The following is a 25,937-nucleotide window of genomic DNA, read 5'->3' on the forward strand; positions in this document are numbered from 1 at the left end:
AGCTGCAGCTTCCCCTCCTGCCTCCCTCCCTTCCATTGCTGTTTGCTGTATGTACACCAAAGGCTTCGTTTTCCACCTTACTGCACATGCACTGAAGCTATTTTTGGCCAAGAGTGACGTGGCTTTGTTTGCATAACTGGGTTCCCACCTCATGATCTGCTGCTCTAATAGTCTGCAAAATAATAGCTGCAAAATGTCTGATTCCAAAGAAGTGCCTCTGAAGTTCAGTTTGCCTTGATCTTAAGACCAAAAAAGAGAAAAAAGGAGGAAAAAAGTCTTCCTGCAGCAGCACTTATGCTTCAGTGAGATGTAACCCAAATTATTCAGTGAGGAGCAGCTGGGATATGGGGATTTGATTCTCCTCTGTTTGGGGTATCAAACCAGAAAAGCTAAACCAAAACTCACAGGGGAAGATTAGCATTTTACACAGTGGAGTTGTAACAACTACAGCCAGATCCACCACAGACCTGGTTTGTAACAACTCACGTCAACCCCAAATATCATCCACAGGTAATGCAAACTTATCAGGGGTGGCTAAAAACAAAAGCAGAGCTCAAAATAGCAGCATTTTAGATGAAGCAAATATGCTGGTTGGACTATTCTCAACTGTCAAAGCTGAGCTGTAATCACAGATCTCTCCTGAGGAGCATCTGATATTTGTCCCGTGTTAAAAGATGAAAGTGAGATATTGTAGAAGAGGCAGCCCTAATGAAGAATGTAGGGAAATAAATCATATACAAAAAGATCCTACCTTGGCTGGATGGTTCTTCTTGTCCAGTCCCCAACTACTGGCAAAAGACGTACAAAATCCACTGCTGTAACAGCTCTAGTATTGGAAAATGCTTTCCTAATCTGTGCAGGCAGAAAAACTGACCATTTCTGGTTTAGCACATCCTTGGCTTTGAAAATTTCAGTGCTTCACGTTCTTACTTGACTCCCAGACAAAGCTTTGCCTCCCACGATGGTGTTGCCTAACCAAGAACTTCACATTTGGGCACTATTATAGTTCATTTAATACTCGAGACATCTGTCCCTTCACTATCTTCCTCCCTCATCCATCACCCTTATTCCTGCCTGCACGCAATAGTAAAAGGACTTGAGGCATTTCACTTACGTCCTCATTGGCTCCAGTGAAGTCACACGATGAGTAACACAAGAACCATGAGCAGCTCAATCCCTTACAAACCCTGGTCACAGTGAAGAGATGGGACAGAGGCGGCAGCAGGGAACAGCTCTCCCTCCTCACCTCTAGGAAGGCATTTCCCACCTGCACAAACCACTGAGCTGCCAGAGACAGGAGAGCCTAGAAGCATCTTTCTTACCCTGAACTGAAACAACACATCTTTGGAGCTTAGCTCACAATGTTGTGCTGTTGTATTTCAGCAGGCTTCAGCATCACTGTTGTATGGAAGATGCATCTCAGAATCCCCCCTCAGCAGCTACAGAAGAGATTTTGAATCTACAACCTATGCTTTCATCTTTCCCTCCCAAATTTAGCTCCTGTTCAGCTAAACCCCGGTGACACTGCAGTGCCCCTGAACCACAAATGCAGCCAGAGCTTCGGAAGCTCTACAAAAGCATTTGTTCCAATATTTACTCAGAGATTTTTCATGCTACACCTACCACAGACTTGAGTTTATTGAGAACATAGTGCACTGGGCAAGGGCAAACCACACAGTATATACTGCTGCCAAGCAAAATGGCATTAACGTTTTAGCAATGCAACACAAATTGAGTTTACACTAAAGCTTCTTTTGTATAAACCATATCCCAGAGTGAAAAACAGAGACGGAGCTGAGTAATGAGTTGAAGCAGAGCAATCAAGGTGGAACTAGTGAGCAGCAAGGAAAAGTATCTGTTCCAAGCTGATATTTAAAATGAGAATAGAGAGCTTAATTTGAACTATAAAGAGGTGATTACAGTCACCATTACACACACATTTAACACTATGTGGGATGTAGCAACCTGCAGTTGCACAGGAGACACCCCAAAGTCCAACTGCATTATAAAGACCATCACAAACTGGAAGCTGAGATTCTTCTTCATTTAGGTTTATATGTAACCTCTGAACAGTCAAAAGCTTCTTTTAAGTCTGGAACTTCAATTCTCTCTCGTGCTACCCAGAACAGAAACCCACCATGCAAAGTTCACCATTTTGTCATTTCGAGCTTCACCCTCCCTTAAGGATTCACCCAGGTGTAGTGACCATGCTGTGGCACTGCTGGTTCAAGGATTATGCCCCTCAGCACTACTCTGTGCAAAACCACGACAGTCAAATGTTATCTCTAAGAAAGAGAAAATAAGCAGAGCATGGTAAGTGCCTAAGTACTGCTCACTTCTGGTACTAGCAATCCTAAAGTGTGTTTTGTACTAATATTCATCACAGTCACTAGAGAGCAAGTTCAAAGCACAGTCCAGTCATGCAAAATGGATGCAAATGGATTTAGGTATGACCTGGAGTTCACTGGAGAGTTAAACACATTCATTCGATGTTCTCTGTGCTCTGATCAGTTCATAAATTAAATTGGATTAGACACATCAGACCTCAGGTGTCTGAAAGGCTGCCCACTGCTGCAAGCCCCAAGAACACAGAGGTCCTGGCTGTGCACTCTTCACACAGGTGGGACAATACAACAGCATTAGAGTTACGAGGTTTTGAGACAGGGGCATCAGGAGCTTTCAGCCTGGAATGGATTGCCATTTCCCCCTTGAATGAGCAAGCCAACATTTAGATAGTTTTAATAATACTGCACAGACAGAGATTTTACGAACTTGGAACAAACACTTATAAACACCTCAGCGTGGCTTCATGGAGGAAAGCAATATAAAAGCTACATAATGACTTCAGAGCACCCATCTCCAAAACCATGCAGATCAGACACACTCTGCCAGAAGAAGTGGTGAATGTTTAAAACAAGGGAAGAGAGATTCCAAGGGGCTGCATGTTCCTGGCAGGCCTCCATATATGCATATAAAGCTCTCATAACCAGCACAGTGATATTTAACCTAATGAGCAGCAAGAAAGCCACAGGTGCTTTTCCATCAGCCTCTTCACATGGCCACAAGGACTGAAAGATGACTGCAATTACATACAGCTCACGTAGCAGAATGCAGCAGTCCACAGTACCCACCACACCCCCTTCCTCCCCCAAGGACCAAGGCAAAAGAAGCATCATGGTGCAGGACACATTTCAAATACAGGGAAAAAAACCATCCCCACTAAACAGAATGCTCACTCAGCATTATGCCACCAGATAAAAATAGAAAGCAGCAGAGCTGGTACTGAATAGCAAGCAGCATTCCCTATTCATTGCAGCACTGTGTGAGCAAGAGAGAACCCAAATCAACTTTCCCTTCACTCTGTTCTCTTGGAGGCTGCACGTTGTTTATGAGGAATAGGAAATTCAAACAGGGCAGTGGGGAATCAGCTCCGGGGAGCTGTGACTCGCACATCCACCCTCTCTGCAATGGCAGCCCCCCACCAGCCCCCGGAAATAGCTGATGACTAGAGAGGATAGAGGCTGGGTTGGTGGTGTTTGGTGAATATTCAACACCTCTGCACAGCAGGCCTGCCTATTCTTAGCAGAAGGGATGTCAGAGAAGCTGGCTTACATGCAAAGCTTCCATTCTAACTAATTAGACAGTGGCTTCCTCCAGCATATAGATTTGAGCTTCAGTTCCTTGAACAAGAGCACAAAGGACAGGAAGGGGAGAAAGGAGCAGAAAACAGGAATGTATGCAGTCACCTTTGCTAAGTTAAAGGCTAAAAATCACATCTCTAGTCACAGGTAAGATAAAGAAAACCAACACACTCAGCTCCACACATAGAGAGGATGGTACGGATTTTAGGATGGGCTGAATGTCCTTCTGGAGTACGACCCCACAGCATTTGTCCATGGAAAGAGACAACTCGGACTGGACAGCTAACTGTAAAACAGGGTACTTCATTGCTCTAACTGGAAGCTAACTGGAAGCAACAAGACCCTTCGTAAACAGCAGCAGAGGCCAGGGATTTGGGTGAGGATGAAGCCAGTCCAGGGTGGGATTGCCATCCAGACCACAGAATATCCTAAAAGCTGCTCCTCAACAGCTCCACATTCTGTGTGACATGTAGTGACATCAATGCTTTTTTTGCACAACCACTCACATCTCTCCATGGCACCAATGCTGCTAAGACAAGCCCCATGCTTTGTCAGTCTCCTCTTGCTCTCTCCACTTCTTTCATTTCAATGCAAGATGGCAATCAGGCACAGTTTCTGCAAAAGCCTGGAATTCTAAATCACTCCTCCCTGTGCCAGCTCTGCCACCTGAGCAGCCATCGGCTGTCAATGAATGAACCCAACAAGAGGTACCCAAACCCACAAATCTTACCTCAAATGTATAAATCTTGCCAAAGAAGAAGTTTCTTTCTGGCAGAGGTGATTTACAGACCAGTAGATCTTCACTCAGCTTGGGGCAGAGGCAACATGAATTTTCCAGCACTGCTATTGTAAGGCACATTTACACATCCGACTATATATCCTAAGCTCCTTGCAGCACTTACCACAGCACCTCTGATTTATAAACCCCAGCACATGTTTCACACCTGGCTGTTCACCATAACTCAGGCTGAGCAACTGGCAGCACTGAACAACCCTCTGAAGGCACCTTGATTAGCACCAAACCTAACTCTCTGTGCTAGTGATGGGTCTTCCACATGCCCATGTCAGAGCCGAATGCCACATACAAGTGTCTGCACTCAGGATAAGCTCATTTCCATTTGCATTTCCACATTCTTCCTATACATCACCACTTGAGAAGCAAAGTTCCTTCACTAACTCTTCCCAAACTTCAGCTGTATGGTTTGCTGATGTTTCAATTTTCCATTGCCTTTGTAAGGCTGCTCTAATGTCAGGCTGCATTTGCAGTCAGAAACAGGTCTGGTTTGACTGACACGACCAGGACACAGACCTTCTTGTTTCTCATGCATTCAGAAGCAATACTGTGTCAAAGCAGAAGAGCACCTTGGTTTCCAAGCAGAATCCGAAGGACAGCTGAAGGCTGCAAAACTTATGGCTCCTCTATAACCAGAACAGCCTTCCTGAGTAGAAAGAAGCAGTTTATATCTAGGAAGCAAGATAGGACCTTGGAAAGGGAGAGAAAAGGAAAGGCCGAACTCCTCGTCCAGCTAACCTCTGGCTCGTATCTCAACCCACAAAAGGTCAAGAAAGAAAACAGGAGTGATGCAAGATGATATTCCGGAGAGTCAAAAGCAATTGGAATAGCAGTGGTCCATCCCTGCACGTGTTCCCTGGAAGCCAACACTCAACACAAGCAGGCTGGAGAAGTCTGTCTCACTTACTGGCAACTTACTGCTCTATGATGGAAAGGCAGACACAGAGGACAGGTCCTCCCTAGAAATCACACTTAAGAAGGCAGTTCATCAGGTATCAAAGGGAAAATGAATGTAATACAGGATTGGTGAGGAAGGACAATAACTGGTAAGGAAGGGGTGGGAAAGAGCCACAGAGATGCAACCGCAGAATGTCACTTCCCCCTCTTGATTCCATGAGGGAAATTCATGGCTCCCAGATCATCCTTTATTTGCCTGCCCTGGAGGAACAAGGCCTAAACCTCATCTACCCTATGCACTAGAAAACTCTCCCTGAGTCATGTTAGTAGCCAGCTCACAAATCCATGGATTATGGACAACCCAGAGTCTTACTGTTGGGTACCAGTGAAACCAGACTCTCAAATGATACAAATACAAAACAAGATCATGGAATAACCGAGGTCTCCGGCCCTCAAACACATTGTATAGCACAGATGGAAAGCAATTCCCACATCCAAGCACAGAAACCTATCAGACAAATGGTACCATTTTTGCCTTCTTTTCTGATTTTCCCCAGACAGACATGGGCATCCCCAGGCCCATAACAGCTTTTACTTCCCCCGCTAGAAGCATCATTCACAAAACAAGAGCACAGTAGATTGGGCCTACATTTGCAAAACACTTTGGGAAAGAATCACTGCCATGAATTTGACACCAATTTGGCAGCACCAAATCCAAAGGACACGTGGATAAAAAGGGAAAATCATCAAAACCACAAAGCAAATCTATACATGATCTGAAATGTTACAATTCTTTCCACCTGCAAGGAGCACTGAGATGAAGAAATGAGAAGCCCAATGCCTCTGTTTAGACCATAGAGCCTCCAACATACATTGAAAGGAAATTAATCCATCAGGAAAAGGATAACACACATCTTCTTGTATTGCTACAAAATAACTCCAATAACAAAGAAATCCCCATCTGTGGCTGAAGGGACCACAGATGGATGAAGCCATTAGTAAAGCACACTGTTAGTTGCCAAGGCTAAACATGCAGCAGGTCAATGCTCCCCTGGGAAGCAGGCAGAGGCATACACCAACCACCACCTTACCCTACTGATCTGCAGCTTCTCAGCTCCAGGCTTGAAGAGGTTCCATCGACGTCCCCCGTTCCTGCAGTTCCCGCGCACCTTCAGGGTCTTTGAAGCCTGTTCGTTCTCAGCTGTCAGGATAAAATCCACAGGAAAGGGGGGAAAAAAAAAAAGAAGAGAATGACAAAAGAGAAATGCTGTGCTTCAGCTCAGGCTGGGGGCGGAGGCTGCTCTTTTCAATGGAAGAAACAAAATTGTTTGCAAGAGACTCATTCAACTTCTTTAGAAAACGAGAGCAGGGAGTGTATTTAGGTGCTTTATTCAGTGCTCTTGGGATCCAAGAAGAAAAGTGCAGCTTGGATACTACAAAACCACAGCACAAACTGAGAGCCACGTTCAGAGGTGGTCACGCAAGCTGGGTGGGAGGTCAGGGTGCTCTCCCATGAGCACCAGGCAGCACAAGAGCCTCATCCACAGGCACCACTACTGAAAGTGCAGTAGCTGCCTGGGACATAACTGCGCATGGCACCTCTGCAGTTCGGACCTGCAGAAACCCCAGCTATACACTGTGCCCTACGTGATACAATGGCTTGGGAAAGACACAGCTCCTGGAATTTATGCAGGAAATAAAAATAGAAAAGTCCATAAGAGCTGTTTTTTCAAAGAAACTGGGTTACTTCTCACCCCAGCATTTCAGGCCAGTCCCTCACAGATGCAAATCTGATCTAGCCTTAAGCAAGCTGTACAAACCTCAGCCTGTCCTCACAGATTGTACATACCCAGGTACAAACCAGCTCGTGCAGGAGAAGGAAGTAGTGGAGGGGGGCTGGCAACTCACCTTTCAAAACTGAGTTCTACTTTTCTAACCAACCCAATTTTCAGCTCCACGTTCTCTCTCTCCCTTTTGGGGTAAAGATGCCATTCTGGGGAGAACAGGATTTTTCCCTACCACATTTGGCAAGGCTAGATTTTAATCCCTTCTCCATCAGACTCCTCATGTTCCCTACCTTGGAATGACAGCTGCTGAGAGTAAGGAAACAGAGCTGAGCCCTGCTCATGCCGTCTGCAGGTACCTGTGGTCCAGGCAGCACACTTAGATGTGCTTGTGTATGCACACACGCACGTGCACGCGTGTGGGTGTTCCCATCCCCTGGAAGCTTGTCAACCCCTTCATGAGGAAAGGCATCTATAGAAAACAGCCAAATTCTGGAATTCTTCCCTGAAAGAATGATAATGCTGATTTTCTTTTCCCTGCTGCACCTCTAACCCAGGCAGAGGTTTCAGACTGGGTCAGACCTGAGGGGCTTGAAACCAGGTAACAAAAGGTAAGTGGTGCCAGACTTTGGAAAAAGGGAGATTCACAACCCTGCTCCTGAGGTTCAGGTCACCTTTACCTTCCAGGGGCAGCACACACACTACACACTCCCTACCTCCAAGTCAAAGAGGTGGGTACCTGCTCTGCCCAGGACAGCAGCACAGCATGGAGCAGGACCAGGACCCCGCTGCAGCCCTGCCATGGCTGGGTGGGCAGCAATCCTGGTTTTATTCTAGTATTGCTGAGAAAGACATTGCACCGAGACCGGTTTCCTCACTGTGATGCTGATGCAGGCAGCCTGATGGTATTTTTAGCAACAGCATTTCACTTTCTACGCTCGCAGAAAATCAGACTGCAGCTTGAGAGTCGATTATAGCAAGAGGCTGCTCCCAGACTCCAGAGGCAACGTGCCCATGTAGTAGCACTCAGGAACAAACACAGTGATGCTCACACCAAGAGGTGCCTGCATTACTACCTGTGTGCTAGAAACACCTGCACCCCGACACAGAAGCCATCAACTGAAGAGGCAGCCACTTTGCCTTCTCCTCCCTCTTCTTATGCCTGATGTGCTGCCACCATCCATTCTCTGAAGATCGCCAGCATGCTCCGGAGCAATGCCAGCACACTCCAGCAGCACTCCCGCACTTAAATTCTTGGTGTTCACAGTATCCCTTCAGGAAGTAATTTCCTTACTCTAATTATCAATCCCTTCAGTTAGAGGTTCAAAAAAATGATGTCATCTATTCAACCATCAGCATATTCACCTGCCAACACAAGACCCTTCCAGCAAATACCATCAGTAGTGCTTTCTCTAGCGTCAGTTTAAGCAGGACAAGTGCAGAGGATAGCTCATGAGAGTCTTTGGCTCATGAGATCCCTTCTTAAACAGGAAGAGTACCCAAGCAGAGGAGAAAAACCCCTCACTTCTTGCTTTGTCTCCAAACAAACATCAGATTTTAGTTGAGATCTCTGTATCTATTACCTCTTGCCCCCTCCAAATGGCATGTACTCACAACAGAGGCTGGGAAAGGGGCAGAAAGCCAGGAAGAAACTATCAAATGAAAACCCACACAAGTTGCAGCACAGCTTTTACACCTGATGTCCCTGTTTGTCTTCTCGTAATCAAATTATAGGAATTGTGTTAAGAGACATAGAGAGAAAATAGCTTTATGCCATCAAACTCTGAATACAAACATCTTATTAGCTAGTAAGAAACTCCTCAGCATGTGGCTATCAGAGCTCCCTCACCTGGCTCCAGGGTTGTAACAAGCACAGATGCAAGCTGCCTTTCTGACTTCTCAACCCCTACTGTGTTCGGCTTGCTCTGGGTGAGCCCAAACACACAAACTTGGGAGCAAAGCACCAGAAAGCTACTCACCACGTCTTTTGAGCAAGTGCTGCATGCGTTCTCCTAGCTGGTCCAGCCCCATCGGCGTGCTCTGGGACAGGGGCTCGGAGCGGCACCTCTCCACGAGGACTTTGAAGGGTGGTGTTTGTGGGGATGGTTGAGAAGGATGAGATACGGGCTGGCAAGAAAAGGGTCAGAGAATTACCAATATGTGTCAAACCGCAGACAAAGAAATCACAGTGCATACAATTTTCAAGACAGTACAACACGCCTTAGACCTCCTCACTGCAACCTGCACCCACTACTTGTTTTTGTAGGAAAGCTCTGGTGATGGAGTGCCCTGACTCCCACTGCATGAGGCTCATACCTTGAGCACAGCACAGTGAGGGTGGACACCAGAAGTCTGCTTCAATGGGCACTCCTGAACTGGAAACCCACCCTTTGAATCTTTTGCTAGGTTACAGCTATCAGTCACCACTGGTCTCCATGCAGAGCCACGCTCAAGATACTTGTGAGTAAGCAGTGGAAAATGGAAGAGGTCTCTTCAGAAAGACCTCCAGCACTTGAAAGACATAGTCACAGAATAGTAAGTTTGCAGTGGTGAGGTTCAGAACAGCCTGTTTATGTGTGTGCTCATGCAGCAGTGTAATAATAGCGTCTGACGCTACTATTATAAAAATAAAAGTTACAAGTTCTTAGAATAAAGCTGGGATAGCCATCCAGAATAATTCCTGCAAAACACTCTTCCTGGTAATAAGATCCATATACAAGTGAATTAAATTAGTAACAGGATGTCATTTTTCTCATTCCCAAAACCGTTAACAAAACACTCCCTTCCAGGTATTACCAGAGGTCATATAAGGCTTTTTAACAAATCCATAAAAAGAAGCCTACAGATGGTCTGTGGAAAGGGCAGGAGGTGAATATATGTAACAGCATCGCTTATTGCTATGCTGCTGGAGTCACTGGGAGGGTACAGAGAAAGGCCTCTTCACCTGCAGATGGACTAAAATCACTTTGCTGCAACACATAACTACAAAAGAACATACCAGACCCACAGACTGTCCTTCAAAAGGCAAGACTTACATCACTTACCTGCTAACAAAGGCCTAATACACATGCACTGACCCTCCTGCAACCCATTATCTGCAATATTAAGGCTCCTTACAAGCACAACTGCTTTTCTCTCAAGGTATTTCCTACCCACCCTACATCACCCCCTGGTGGCTCCTGGTGTGACTGGGGAGACGTACCCAGCTGCTGTTTGGTAACACTAACCCAAAGCAGGAATTAGCATTTATAGCTAACTGGAGAACAACAATGGAGTTCCCCTCACTTTTGGGTGATTCCAACTTCAGCATTCTATTTCAGCAGGGGAAGATCCTGAAAGACACAACTTGTACAGCAATATTTTGCAAAATGGGACTTTCTTAAAAACAAAGAAAAAATAATAATCACAATTCAAACTCCTACTTTTCAGTGTATTCTCTGTGACGTGTCACTGTGGAAATCTTGTGTATAATCTTAGAGTCAAGAAATCCTCAGAAAAATCAGTTTACAAAGGTCAGGAGCAGAAAACAGGAGGTGCTCCTCACTGGGAGGCTTCCAGCTGCAGTTAGAGTTGTCATACATCCATGGCCCTGGTAATAGCTAGGTGCCTCCTATGGGTCAGTGGATCTGTCCTCAGATTCCAGCAGCCCCAGCGTTCACTGATGTGCCATTACCTTTATGTACGGATGGAAAACAAAGCAGACAGGCTGTAATTACTCCAAACAGCATAGGGGAAGCCTAGATGAAATAAAGCTTCATCCCCCATTCCCTGCTCCCAGCACCAGCTCTGTGCCCAGTGAGGGTTCTTTTGACCAGGTAAAAGCCAAACAAAACCTTCCACCCAGAGAAGTTCTGGACACACAGTCCCTTTAGCATACAGGCCAGCAGCATACCATTACACTGAAGGCACCAAGGATGGCAGGAGGTGGCCTGTTGTAACTTCAAGGCCGGGAGCTAGATGAAGGCAAGACCCAACAAGTATTTGAGGAAAACACATGGAAATGTGAATTATCCATGTGTTCTGTGGCTGGTTATATATATATACATGTAAAGCCTATCAGCTTTGCAAACTCAACCTGCCTTTCTCTAACAATGTTAAAAACGTGTTTCAAAAAAAAACCCCTACTCCACTAAGGATAGCACTAAATATAGGCTTTAATTCAAGATTTTGCTAGCACCTCATGGTTATTACAAATATAAAAACCTGAACAGCTTGGAGACAGGCTGTAGAGGCTTTGTCTCCTCTAAAAATAAGATGATTGTCAGACATAACTATATTAAAGGCCATAAATACACAGAATCTTCTTTCTGTGACTAAACCGTACCTCACTACAAACAGAAGTATAGTGCTTTTTGGGAACAGTAGGATTTAGAAAGTAAAGTACTATTTCTTAATTTAGAAGAACTATTAAGCCTTTTGGAAGCACAACTACCAGCAGCATGCTAAGACCCAACCCAGTTTACTGCTAATAACCAGGACATGAAGAGAGCTCTGAAGATCAACTCTCAGCAATACCCATTTCCTGGTTAGTGTTATTCAACAGAGCAGAAAGGGAAAACACAGATCGACTCGGCAGCCCCATTTCTGCAGCTGCACCTAAAATGTTCTGTAGCAGAGAGACAAACCAATCTCAAGTTAAAGGTCACTGTGAGAACTTGTTGCACGTCACGTGCAACTTCTGATCAAACACAGAAAAGAATGTTGCTGTATCTTCCTCCTGCACAAAGGCACTTGCAGCTGCAGCAGTAAAACTCCCAACTTGTGGGAGGATCTGATCTCTGCCCCAGCTATCAGATGGCAAATCTGCAAATGCATCCTCTGGCATGTGCATGCTCAGGCAAATGAGTAATCCTGTGCTTCCAGTAGGACCCACCACACAGGGAGAGTCTCATTTTCCCACACAGAGCAATACAGCACGCAGCTATTGTACGGAATCCCAAATGACAGTAATGGGGTGGAAGCACTGGACCTGCATCAGCAGCATGGGCTGCTCACAGCATCACCACACTCCACTACAAGGAGTTACAGCCTTTATGGCACCCACACAGGTTGGCTCTGGTGTGGGACTCAGAGGAACAAATTCGATGTCTGCTCAGGAGAGACATCTGCAACCATCTGCAGTGGTGCTGAGAAGTGACATTAATCAGACAGCCTCTCATAGGGCTCTGCAACCACACTGGCTGGGAACACTGAGCATCCTGTGGGCTTGGCACCACATCCTAAGGGACAGACCCCTTTCACAGGTTGACAAGCCTGGAGAAATCTCATTTTCACACTTCAGCAATGGTAATTCCTCCAGGAAATGACAGCACAAAACCAGCTGGTGTCTGTGTGCAGGCACAATAGCCAGAAGCAAGCTGCAGCCTCTAAATTTTCCAGAGATAAAATTCAAAATCCTATGGAAAAACTGTCGGGGTTTCAGCTGGGACAGAGTTATAAAATAACTTCTATTACTTATAAAATAAACTCTTATTTCACAAATAAGCCAGCAGAGGGCATAGGAAGACTGCAGTGAAAACCCTCAGCTCCTTCACAGCAAGACTGACACAACACAAACGCTCTGCAGTGCTAAGCCCCTGTGCGTGCCCTTGCGCAAGGAGGAACTCTGCCAGCAGTAACCCTGCACCCAGGTTCTGGGTCCTACAAGCTCGAAACTGATGCCTGAAATATTAACTCAGATGCATATTTTGCAGCCTTTCCTCATGTCATTCCCAAAGGAGGTATCAAATCCCCACAAACCCTATCCAAGGACACATGGTGCGGTTTGAAACCCCAATGGAAAAGCCAGAACCACGAAGTAGCATGTGTAGTATCAAAACTTCCTTCCACCCAAGCATCACCACAAGCTACTGGAAGTGGTCAAATACAACCTCTGGGGCTATGCCTTACTCTCTGCAGCAGCATTCTCCCTTTTGGGATGCTGTGGTGGTTTTAGAGGTGGGATAAGGATAATTCACTTCAGTGGGGACACTTGTTCTGGAAACTTTCATGGCTTTACAACAGTCACAAATGTAGCAAAACCTCCCTGTCACCTCTCAGTACATTCCTCACATCTGTCTCAAAATAATGAAGGCACTTACACTCCAGAGTTGCAGCACTGAATGGTGAAATCAGTAATTCATTTCCTATTGACAATCTATTTTGACCTTTACTTTCTGTCAATTCTTCAGAACATTTTAACTGCACTGTTTCACAAGTTTCCAGAACAAAAGAGAATTTGGGATGGGGTCTGAGAGCAACTTGGCAGGGGGACAGTTTGACAAGTGGTTTTCTACAAGTGTTCTTAAATGCTGCTGTGATACTATTTCCTTTACAGCATTAAGATCAAATCCTATTGAGCTTTTACTTGCCTGTAACATCAATCAGCTCCTGCCCAAAGACATTAACATTTAAAAAGGCAAGATTAGGGAAGGAAGAACCAGGCATCAATTACAGGAGAATACAGCTAAACAGATTCGCTGATCTGCTAAAACCAGTATGCAAGTCCCCTAAAGCAGCAGGGCCAGCAACTGTCCTAGGGAACAAGTGCCAGCAAAGAGCTGGATTTAGCCCTAAAACAATAAGAGGCTGGAGTTTACTGCTACTGTCACGCTCAGGCTGAAGTTATTCCTCTTCCATGTTTATTTTTGGTAAAACATTTCCAAGTGCCACTCCCTGATGAGAGATAGGCAGGCAAATCCCTCGGGTATTCCAGGACATTTGTTACTGGAGCTGCCAGTGGACCCTCCAGGTCTGGTCCTATCTGAGAGTATCCTTCCTTTAGCATTTCTCCTGGCTGCTCTGGGTTTGATGCTGCCACCAGATCACTGCCTATTTCTCAATACTGAGTCTGAGCTTCTGGGATGCAGGAGGTGTTTACAAGCCATACACTTTCTCTTCCATCCCATTGCTCCTGCCTGAAGAGGAAGCCGCAGCAGTCTGGAGGCTGTCCTGCTCCCGCCACACTCGACGGGAACTCGGGGGAGGTTTCCTGTCCAGTTATCTCAAGCACCATATTTAAGGTTCTTGGTCATGTTTGTAAGCTGCGACAGCTGAGCTGGGACTTACCCCATCTCCTGTCACACAGCTGACTGGGGAAATGGCTCACATTTTGCCCAAAGAGTTCTGCCATCAGGCATGCAGCCATTGCCCTTAGCTACCAGAGATGTGGCTGCTCTGGGAAAAGAGTGCCAATGAGAGCCTCTGCTCTACTTAATCCTTTTGTGCCTCTGTTATCTTGCTCCTGCCCAGAATGCTTTCAGCTTGCTCCCTGTGAAGGGATATCAAACCACAGCCCTCTCATTCAAGCTCCTCCTAAACATTTCTTCTGGAGACCACAAGTGACTAACCACTATCCACCCCACTCCATAAGTGCCTGGAATTACACTGCAAGCTGTCTTTATTCTTTTGCATTACACAAAATGAAGCAGAAAAACAAATCCAGGAATAACTAACAATGGTTCTGCCTATTTTAGCTGGAGTCACAAGTTCAGATTTTTTTTTTTTTTTCCAGCATTTCTAATCTGCTGCCAATTTTCAATCACTTCCCCTCTTGGCTCCAAAGTTACAGTGACCCCTTTTCCAACAGGGAGCAATGTCATCACCTCTGTAAGATCACTGGTCTCTCCAAGCCCAAAAGGAAAGGAGAAAGTTTCTTCACAAACTGATCCAATTTCCCTACCTGGCACCTTAAAAAACAAATGAAAAATAAAACATGTCATAATTTTAGCCTCACCTATCAGCAGGGACCCAACAGAAACCAACTGTGCTCCATACTGGGTCCTACCATGGTTTGTGGACAAACCTCATCGATTCCACAACTGGCAGGGAGCAACATGAGCCTGGCACAGCTGGCAGCACTCAAGGCCAGGTTGGATGGAGCTTGCAGTAACCTGGTCTAGCAGAAGGTGCCCCTGCCTGTGGCAGGGGGCTGGGACTGGATGAGCATTAAGGTTCCTTCCAACCCAAACCAGTCTGGGATTCTATGATGATGCTATGAGACTGCTACTGCTCAGGGATTTCTGCTCCATGCACAGAGATACATGTCCAGGTGATACAGAGATGGGATGAGAGTTAATGGGGGAGTCTATCAGCTTTGGGAGGGCTTTTCTAGATGTGTTCTAGATGTTGCACTGTAACCAGCATCGCCCAATAAAAATCAACGACCACCATCCCTACTGCTTTTCTTAGGTAAGAGAACACAAGGTCCAAAGTACAATTGCTGAATGCCAGTTGCCCATAGCACACTTCAAACCTCTAGATGTTTCAACCACACTCATCTCACAAGTTTCTACTTCAAATTAACTAAATGCAGAAAGGGCAAGGTTAAAGGTATTACCCAGAAGTACATAAACTTCTACTACAGCCCTCTTCTAGAGGCACTGATACAAACGAATGTCCAAAGGGCTGTGGGAGGCACAGCTCTGGAGGTTTACACTAATAGCTCAGGGATATGCCACTTACCTGACTCCTCTTGGACTGACCCAAAAGCTGTGTCTCCTGCCATCATTCACATGACCATCTACTTCACTGAAAATCCCAATGAGTGATATATAAAATGCTTTCAAGTGCAGACCACCTCCATACAGTGCCACAGTATGGTTTTACTGAAACATTGTAGTAAAAGTTACTCATACCTTTCCATTCTTGAGGCGCCCAGAGGAGACAATCCTGGAGACATGCACTTGAAAGGGCTGGCACTCATCAGTGCAGTCCGTGAGCTCCACAGAGCTCTGCTCTGCAAACGAAGCAGCTCCACGCTTCCGCAGGCGACAGCTGCTCTGCCCTGGAACCGGACCTGGAACTGTGGAACACTTCAAGAAAGTCACTACAGAGAAGTTCACATCAGTAACTGCAGAACAGCCCAGGCCCACAGCATCCAGGTCATCCACAGGAAAAGCCTGAGAACGTGGCAGGTCCCTGACCACAGCCTGTGTCTTCTCTGGAGTACTGCCTGAGTCCTGGACCTTTGTAGTCAGGGTTGGCTGTGGAAGGTGGATTGGAGCCTCAGTCACCGCAGAGAAGTCACCATCTGCAGCTGAAGAACAGTCCAAGTCCACAGTATCCAGATTAGTCACAGAAAGATCTTGAGAACATGGCAGTTCCTTGCCCACAGCCTGTGTCTCCTCTGGAGTACTGCCTGAGTCCTGAACCCCCAGCTCACTTCTAGACAAGTCTTGCAAAGGCAGCTCAGGATTTCTCAAGTCCTGTATATCCAGTTCTGGCTCTGAAAGCTGCTGAGCCACTGCTGGAGACAGATCCATGTCTTTAGCAACCACTGGAGTACCAGCCACATCCTCAGCACCAAGTTCAGTCAGGGCTGGCTGTGGAACGTGGATCAGAGCCTCGGTCACTGAAGAAATGTCACCATCAGCAGCTGGAGAACAGTCCCGGTCTGCAGCATCCAGATTATTCACAGGAAGACCTTGAGACTGTGGCAGGTCCCTGCCCATGGCCTGTGTCTTCTCCAGAGTACTGCCAGTGTCTTGAATCCCCAGCTCACCTCTAGACAAGTCTTGCAAAGGCAATTTAGGATTTCTCAAGTCCTGTATATCCAGTTCTGGCTTTGAAAGCTCCTCAGCCACTGCTGCAGATGGATCCATGTCTTTAGCAACCACTGGAGCACCAGCCACATCCTCAGCATCAAGTTCAGTCAGGGCTGGCTGTGGAATGTGGATCAGAGCCCCAGTTACCAAGGAAACATAACAGTCAGGAGGTGAAAAGCCCAGGTCCACAGCATCCACATTATTCACAGGAAGACCTTCAGAATGTGGCAGATCCCTGCCCATGACCTGTGTCTTCTCTGAAGCACTGCCTGAGTCCTGACCATCTTTAGTCAAAATCGTCTGTGGAAAGTCCATCAGATCCTCAGAGGGGTCTTTAGTATTTAGGTCAGTGAAAGAGCTGTCTGCAAGCTCTGGCAGGTGGGAGATGGATGGTTCTGGCCCAAAGGGACAAAGTGATGTTTCATTAAATCTGTCATTCTCACTGCCCAGAGCAGAGGATCCAATGTCTTTCAACACTTCTGTGGTTTTGCAATGCTGCGCTGGCTCCTTCCCCGCTAAACTCTCAAAGCTCAGATTATCCCACGTGCCTGAATCTGGGGACTGCAGACATGCTCCCACCGTGCAGAAGGCCCTTGCGCTCTCATTCTCAAAAACCAAGACCTCTTTGTGGGGGGCAACATCCTGCCTCCAGCCTCGGAAACTCCGCTGAGGCCTTTTCTCATCAGGTGAAAATGCCCTTGAGGAGCCTCGCAGCCTCCGAGCTGCCTCAGCCATGCTGGTTAAGAACCTCACAACACCGCCAAAGTGGGTGGCTTTGGTTGCACTGTTTGACTTTTTCCTCTGGCCGAGATTCTCCTCACATCTCGTATCAAAGTCACAATAAGATGTAGAATAATCAGTTATATTTTCTAAGTTCTGAAAACTGGTTTCAGCCCTTTGATCTGGAAGCTTTGAATTATCTTTGCTAGTTAATGAAATTCTTTTCAGATAGCTCCAGACATCTGAGCTTCCTCCTCTTCTGCCCTCCTGGGGGAGCACAGTACCCCTCTTTTGATTGTCCCCTTCTGTAATTGCAGGGCTCTGAAAGTTTTCACAATTCAAAGACTCACTCTTTCTAGCTGTTATTCTATGGCAGTTACTATCATTTTCTTCACTGTGTAACCTGACATTAATATCCCTGAGACATTTACTTTCATTGCCATCAATTTCAGGAACACTGATATTCAGCTCTATATCTTCAAAAGAAGAGTCCAGATCATCAATGTACCCCGCATAGGAGTGGCGGGAAGGCCTCCGACCGTCACCCAGCTTCTTAACCCTGTAGACAGCTCTCTGTCCACTGGCATGATGGTCCTCCTCAGGGTCACAAGCAGCCTGCACTCCAGATGCTTTCAAATCCACATTCTTAGACATCCTGGAGCTTCTTCCCTTTTTTGATGGCCTTACCCTGTCCATGAAGGATGGTTTCTTCAACTCTGAGACCTCAGAGGTAACTCCCAGCAGGATCATGGACTGGGGTCTTTCTTTATTTGTAGAGAGTCCTTTCCTTCGTCTAACGAAATTCCAGATCCGGTTGCCCTTGGTTGTCTTCTTATACCTGGGTGCCTCCTCCTGTTCATTTGGGATGGTATCATTGGAGGTGCAGTGCTCAGCACCACAAACCTCCAAGGCGTCAGTACTCCCTTCCTCCATGTTTGCTTGGAAAACCCTGTTGGCATATCCATTTGGAGCTACCACGGGACCAGTATGCCGGCGGCCCTCTACAACTTCCATCGCCCTGCCTCACAAGCTGGTATCAGGGGTCACGGATGCATTGTCTTCAGATTGTTTTCTTCACAAGACTTAAGGAAAAAAGAACAAAAGAAATGCAATTAGGAACAGAAAGAGTTTTTAGAAGACACATTTGTTAAAAGCATCACAGGTCAAATCTTATCCCAGTGGTGGTTTTGCCATTGATTTCAGTGAGGCTGAAATTTTGCTCCCAAACCACTTAAATTTTAAACCAACTTAAATTTGATTTAAATGACTTAAGATTTAGTGAGCCAAATAAACTTCCTGCATTAATGAAGTTACCACAAAGTACATGCAGGATACCATACATCACATCTTCCTTTTGCAGATCTCTAGGGCTTCTGGATACATCAGATACATGACAGAGAGGAAAAGAAGAAATCACAGTACAGTGTCCCTGTGCATGTCACTGTCATCTTCGCCAGCCTCATCTGCCAGGAACTGGCACTACACTCCCAGAGATTTCAGTCTCTTCAGGCAGGCATTCAAAGAAAAGTCAGGATGAGGCTCTTCCTGGAACCAGCGCAATCCTGAAATACTACAATATCAGAAAACTTGTCAATAGCCAAGCCAGGTTTTTCCTACTATAGCTATGGCACCAGCACACGAATCCCTCACTGGAACTGGACTGCTAAATGAAAGCTGCTTGGCCACCACTCAACACTACACAAAACACACATTCCCTTCAAGTGAATTCCACCTTAAGCGAACAGGATTAAAAGTACAAACACCCCATATCCAACAGGAACGGAAATCACCACAAACCCTTTGTTGGAATACATTTGAACTCCAGCTTGTACAGATCCTAAAGCTTTCCTTCCACTGATGTACCTCCATCCTGTCTCGCTGCTTCAGCTTCATAAGGTGGCCCTGGGTTTGTTGTCTACCTTCACAACATGCAGAACTACATGCCAGGGACTAAACATGGTTAAATTCCCTATCCTACTTGCAGCAGGAAGAAGGAAGCAAGAGTGGGAACAAGGAGGACCACATCCCCAGAGAAGTGGGTTCAACCAAGGAACCCCTTCATTTTACCCGGAGCAGAGGGAGGAGACAGGCAGTCAACTGCAGCACTCTGGCACAAAGGCATGAAGCTCTTGTCCCTTTCACTCTTACTGCTCTGTGAACAGTTGCCATACCTATAAAAAACACAAACAACAACAACAAAACCAAACAAACCAAACCTAAACAAAACCATTAAACTCACTATTTCCACTACAACAAAGGTTGTGCGGCAGCTACTGCGCTGGATACCTCATGGACAAGGAAAGGCTCAGCCTTGCATTCAGGCAAATAAACCTCTGTTTCTACCTTGCCATCACATCCATCTTCAACAAGCAATAACCCAGGAGACCTCCATGGATGGCAGAGGCATCAAGGAACTAAGTGAGGCTGAAAACTTTAACAGAAGCAACTACTGTCCTGCTTTTATCTGAACAACAATCATCTGGCTTTCGCTACAGCCATGACACAGGGGTTGTGCCAAGCATTTTTGGCACCAGTGGTACTGAGGGTAGCAAAAATTAATGTCTGCTGCTGTGGTGGGTTGACCATGGCCAGCTGCTGGATGCCCACCTCACTGCACCATCACTGCCCTCCCCAGATGGGACAAGGGGGAAAAGCAAGATGAAAAAGCTCATGGGTTGATGTAAAGATATAGAGATCCCTCACCAATTACTGACACAGGCAAAACAGATTTGACTGGGGGGAAATTAATGTGATTCATTGCCCATTAAACTGATTTAGACAATGAGAAACAAAAATAAAACTAACACAACACCTTACCCCCATCCACCCTCTCTTTTCCATGGCTCAACTTCCCTCCCTCACTGCTGATGGCTCTACCTCCCCTGCAAGGGGAACTGGAAGATGGACCATCAGGACATAACAGGTCCTCTCTGCTGCTCCTTGCTCCTCAGGATTTTTCCATGCTCCTGTGCGGGGCCTCCACACACCATTCCTGTCAGGAGAACCTGCTCCTATGGGAGCTCCACACACCATTCCTGACAGGAGAACCTGCTCCTGTCGGAGCTCCACACACCATTCCTGACAGGAGAACCTCATCCTGTTGGAACTCCACACACCATTCCTGTTGGGAGAACCTGCTCCTATGGGAGCTCCACACACCATTCCTGACAGGAGAACCTGCTCCTATGGGAGCTCCACACACCATTCCTGACAGGAGAACCTGCTCCTGTCGGAGCTCCACACATCATTCCTGTCAGGAGAACCTCATCCTGTTGGAACTCCACACACCATTCCTGTCAGGAGAACCTGCTCCTGTTGGAGCTCCACACACCATTCCTGTCAGGAGAACCTCATCCTGTGGGAGCTCCACACACCATTCCTGACAGGAGAACCTCATCCTGTGGGAGCTCCACACACCATTCCTGTCAGAAGAACCTCATCCTGTGGGCCTCCACAGGCCGCCATTCCCATCAGGGAGCATCCCCCTGCTGCAGCACCTCTTCGGGCCATCTCCACTGACCTCAGGGATCACAGCACCATTCCTCACCTTCCTTTACCCCCTCACTCCTCCCCGGCCCCTTTGCCCTCCTTCAGACACGTCTCCATGGCGGCACTGCCAGCGGCTGCCAGGCCCCGCTCTGGGCTGTGCTGCGGCCCTGTCTGTCCACACCAGCCCCCGGCACCAGCGCCTCCCGCCATGCACCCGCACAGAGCCCAGCCGTCGCCCCCCACGCACCCACTCGGCTTTGGCCGCTGACTGCCTGAGCCCGCTGCCTTCTGTCCTCGCTGCGCTGGGGACAGGGAACCAGAACCTCCCTGCCCAGGCCTCGGCACCGCCTGAAACCCTGCAGCCCAGCTTCACGCAGGAGCCGCGTCCCTGCGGACAACACATAAAGCCTCTGCTCCCCAAAACACAAGGGGTAGAGGGAGTATTCCTGCATCTGCTGCTCCAGGAGGAGACCGGTTCCCCATTCCCTGGGCTGTCACCCTGGGCATGCGAGTCCTTCACAGACATCCCCGCTGCGATTAAAAGAGTAACGCATTTTAACGGCTCTGAAGTGAAGAAAGAGCCCCATCTGAGGGGTTTCAAGTTGTGCAGCCAACTGGCAGCAAAAGGCTAAGAATCACAACAGGCCCCTCTCTTTTTGTTTGCTCTTTCCAGCTTTATGGTTTATTGGTTTTGGCTGGGTGGATCCTGCATGAGGAAAGAAGATTCAAAGGGAATGGGCTTGCCTGAGAAGCCTTTGGATGGATGCTAGCAACAGAGGCTGTTGCTCACATGTCAAGCAAATAGAGCCCGTAACAGAAGACACATTCTCCGTGTCCCCCCCCAAAGAAGCAACACAGCCCAGAAACACAGGTTGCAAGGGCAGCTTTCAAATCATAGAATCATAGAACAGTTAGGGTTGGAAAGGACCTCAAGATCATCCAGTTCCAACCCCCCTGCCATGGGCAGGGACACCTCACACTAAACCATCCCACCCAAGGCTTCATCCAACTTGGCCTTGAGCACTGCCAGGGATGGAGCACTCACAGCTTCCCTGGGCAACCCATTCCAGTGCCTCACCACCCTAACAGGAAATAAATCTATATATCTTTATTTCTTTCAAAAGCAGCTTTAAACCAGGTGTAAACTGAGCCACCATCACAAAGCCAAACCTGAGCACCCAAAGCAGACAGGAGACTAGTGCTTGGTGTCCTTCCCTTCTGCCACAGCTTCACCTGAAGCTCTCCTGATGTTTGAAACCATCATCTGTGCTTTGACAAAGCTCTCCCTGATGGATAAACGGAATAACAGGACGCAGGCTCTTTGACCAGCTGCTAGCAAATATTTATGTGAGAAAAGCATCTTGTTGTTGTCTAATCCACACCAATTAAGCCTGTGGGACCGCACACACTGAAACCACTCACTGCTCTTGGCAGGAGCCAACTCACAGCAGTGCAGCTTTGTTAGTGCCTGCAGACCCAGCACAGTCCCCTAAACCAGATCCGGCCCAAGGACTGGCACTGCATTGTATCCATCAACTGATACAGCCACCAAAAGCAGTGTCTGCCACTGTGCAAACACACAGCAGCAGCATGCTTGTAGGAAACCCTGAGTAAGCCAAACAGAAAAGACAGCCTTATCATAGAATCACAGAATAGTTAGGTTTGGAAAGGACCTTAAGATCATGCAGTTCCAACCCCCTGCCATGGGCAGGGACACCTCACACTAACCCATGTCACCCAAGGCTCTGTCCAACCTGGCCTTGAACACCGCCAGGGACGGAGCATTCACAACTTCCCTGGGCAACCCATTCCAGTGCCTCACCACCCTCACAGTAAAGAACTTCCTTCTTATATCCAATCTAAACTGCCCCTGTTTAAGTTTTAACCCATTCCCCCTTGTCCTATCACTACAGTCCCTAATGAAGAGTCCCTCCCCAGCATCCCTATAGCCCCCTTCCAGACACTGGAAGGCTGCTATGAGGTCTCCATGCAGCTTCTCTTCTCCAGGCTGAACGGCCCCAACTTCCTCAGCCTGTCTTCATATGGGAGGTGCTCCAGCCCCTGATCATCCTCGTGGCCTCCTCTGGACTTGTTCCAACAGTTCCATGTCCTTTTTAAGTTGAGGACGCCAGAACTGCACACAATGATCCAAGTGAGGTCTCAAAGAGCAGAGTAGAGGGGCAGGATCACCTTATCAACCAAACCACACAGGCTCAGGGGCAGTAAGGCACATAATGACAAAACAAAACTGAGTACGGAGAAGAATAGTTTTGAAAATGTCTTTCTGGGTCACAGGAGGAGGAGGTTTTGAAGAAACACTTGGAGCATATTTTGGAGCACACCTATTAGCCAGAAAACCACTACAGTCAGCCAACTGCCTTTATTTTTCCCCTCCTCAAGCTGTAGGTGCTTTGCTGATGTCAAGCTGTAGCAAGTTATCACCTCACTGGCAAGCTGTGACTACAGTCGGGGGGGGGGACATGACAACACATTGACCACTGACAACATGAGGTAGTGCAATTACCTTATACCTCTTCCACTATCCTCTGAACTACCTTGAGCCCAAAGAGGGTGGCTATGGCTGGTGCCTTTGGTTTGCCAAACACACATCATCTCACCTGGAAAATGGTTTCCTAAAACCACAGCTATCAGTCACAGCTCCATCTAAAGGAGCTGCACAGGTCCCTACCCTGCCCTCTGCACAGAGCCCTGTTGTTCTTCTCACACAAGCAGCAGCCCTTCATTCTGAAAAGTCACCTCCCTTTTCCAAGTCATTGAGGAGAACGAGTAAGTCAGGATTGCACAAATCCCCAAGAAAATGGTACTGGGTGTTTCACACAAATACTGCGTCCATGGCCACGATTTGTCTCTAAATTCTTTCCATTCTTTTGTACTATCCAAATCTTTAAGGAAGAATGAGGTACTCCCCATCTCATTCATAATTGCATAACATTTCCTTGGCAACAAGGCTTTCTTGCATGATACAGGTGGGAGCAACAGTAATTTTGCTCCTTTTAAGTGTGATTTAGCAGACATGTACAAGAGCAAAAATAACAGCACAGGCCCAGGTAACACCCACTGAAGTTCACAGTTCTCACAGACTTAAAGGACACTGAATCAGGCCCAAGCAACCTGGGCTGTCACAAGCCACCACTCAGGGACTGATGCTTCACTTGGGCAACCTTGTTTTTCCAAGCTGACCCTTAGTAAATTTACAGGAGTTATCCACAAACACAGCAAATAATGGTATCCACGAGCCTACCAAAGGCAACGGGGTAGTGAGACCAGGTAGCAAAGAAGCATCAGCTAGGAAAGGTCTGACCCTGGTCTGACGCAGGCTGTGTCCAGCTCTGGGACAAGAAGACAAGAGGGACATGGAGCTGTTGGAGTGAGTCCAGAGGAGGCCACGGAGATGCTGCAGGGCTGAATCAGCTCTGCTCTGGAGCCAGACTGGGAGAGCTGGGCTGGTTCAGCCTAGAGAAGAGAAGACTCCTTAAGGGGAGACCTTAGAGCAGCTCCAGTGCCTAAAGCAGCTACAGGAAACCTGGAGAGTGGCTTGGGACAAGGGCTTGTAGGGACAGAACAAAGGGGAATGGCTTTAGATTAGCTATTAAGAAAAAGTTCTTTATTATGAGGGCAATGGCCAGAGGAGCTGTGGCTGCCCCATCCCTGGCAGTGTTCAAGGCCAGGTTGGACACAGGGGCTTGGAGCAAGCTGCTCTAGTGGAAGGGGTCCCTGCCCATGGCAGGGGATTGGGACTGGAGGAGCTTTAAGGTCCCTTCCAAAACAAACCGTTCCATGATACTGCAATCCCCAGGCATTGTGGAATTCTGGAGAATGCATGTTCCAGGTTACAGTCAACTCCTAAATCCCCTCTATCAAGTGACCCGAAAGAACTATTTTGACTGGGGCCCTGAGGGGCAACAAGCCTTTGAAGGGATCAAAGAGGAAATTGGCAATGCGGTTACCCTTGGGGCAGTACAGACAGGATCACATGTGAGAAATGTGCTCTCCACCACAAAGCCTCTGGCAGAAAGCACCTGGAGAGACTTGAGATCAACCTGGAGCCAGGGGTACAGCGAATCTGAGGCTCACTACACCAAAGGAGATAGCAGCAGCACAGGAGGGAGTTCAAGTCACGTCAGAAATAGTTGGTACAAAAGCTCTTGGAACAACGACCTGTGCTGCACTGGATGTCCTAAGGACAGGATCTGCTCCTGCTGCAGAACAATGACTCCAAAGACCCCTCCAAGGTCTCCATCCCACTTGTCTCGCCTTTCAGCGGCACTAAATGTGCTTCAGAACCCCTTAGCCACCCCTAGCATCACAGGGCACTGCCGATTCCTGCTAAAGGCCTGGGGAATGCACAGCAAAGGCACCAAAGCAAAGCAGCAGCGAGGGCTGGAATGCACCGAGGGCCCCAAGGGACACGATCTTCCATTCGGCTCTTCCTCTGCAGGATCCAAAATAACAAACAAGAAGGAGCCTTTGGCCATTGTTTGTCGGGGAAGGGGGGTGAAGGGGAGAGGGCACGCTGCGTGGCCTGCCAGAAGGCATGGCTGAGCTAAGGAAGTCCTGCCTGGGCTTCAGTGTATCCGCTCCTCTCCAGGAGGGGCGGGGGGAGGCAGGAAGGAGAGAAAATAGAGAACAAATGATCTTATAACCCTTGAGAGAAACCTGTCTGCTCTTGGGGAGCGTATTTAGCCCAAGCACACGGTGCCTCTTGCTATACAAAAGAAAAAGAGGAAAGAAAACCCCGCCAGTTCTTCCGTTACCATGTTCTACCATCGAAAAAAAATGGGAGGAAACAGATGTTAAGCTCTCCAGCGTCAGGAAATTATCTCTTTCATGAGGGTACAGTTACTTCAGTGTATTTAGGTCAAATAAATAGGGGTAGAATCATGACTTATCCCCCTTTCTATGTCTCCTCACATTTCAGCCTTGCTCAGTGCTGCTCCAAAGGACCAAAGCCACATCCATGCCTTCACAGCACACGAGATGATGTAGGCAGGGCTCGAGCCCCTGCCCACCTAGCAGACCCTCAGCCCACAGCCACCCTCACGACGAATTGCTGCAGCCCCTACAAAAA

The 25,937-nt window shown here is 47.4% G+C and overlaps 1 protein-coding gene across 7 annotated transcripts in view; it reads right to left on the bottom strand.

Annotated features, from left to right (window-relative positions):
- Positions 1-25,937, bottom strand: part of ARHGEF9 (Cdc42 guanine nucleotide exchange factor 9) — a 189,123-nt gene that overhangs the window by 147,801 nt on the left and 15,385 nt on the right. For all 7 annotated transcript variants that reach the window (XM_065689217.1, XM_065689215.1, XM_065689216.1 and 4 more), the window contains exons 2-4: positions 15,731-18,441; positions 9,095-9,242; positions 6,423-6,532 (exon numbers count right to left, since the gene is read on the bottom strand). In XM_065689217.1, the coding sequence (XP_065545289.1) occupies positions 6,423-6,532; positions 9,095-9,242; positions 15,731-18,373 (2,901 nt within the window). In that variant the 5' untranslated portion in view covers positions 18,374-18,441. The remainder of the gene's footprint in view (positions 1-6,422; positions 6,533-9,094; positions 9,243-15,730; positions 18,442-25,937) is intronic.

Source organism: Lathamus discolor, chromosome 9 (assembly GCF_037157495.1).
Source record: "Lathamus discolor isolate bLatDis1 chromosome 9, bLatDis1.hap1, whole genome shotgun sequence".
NCBI lineage: Eukaryota > Metazoa > Chordata > Aves > Psittaciformes > Psittacidae > Lathamus > Lathamus discolor.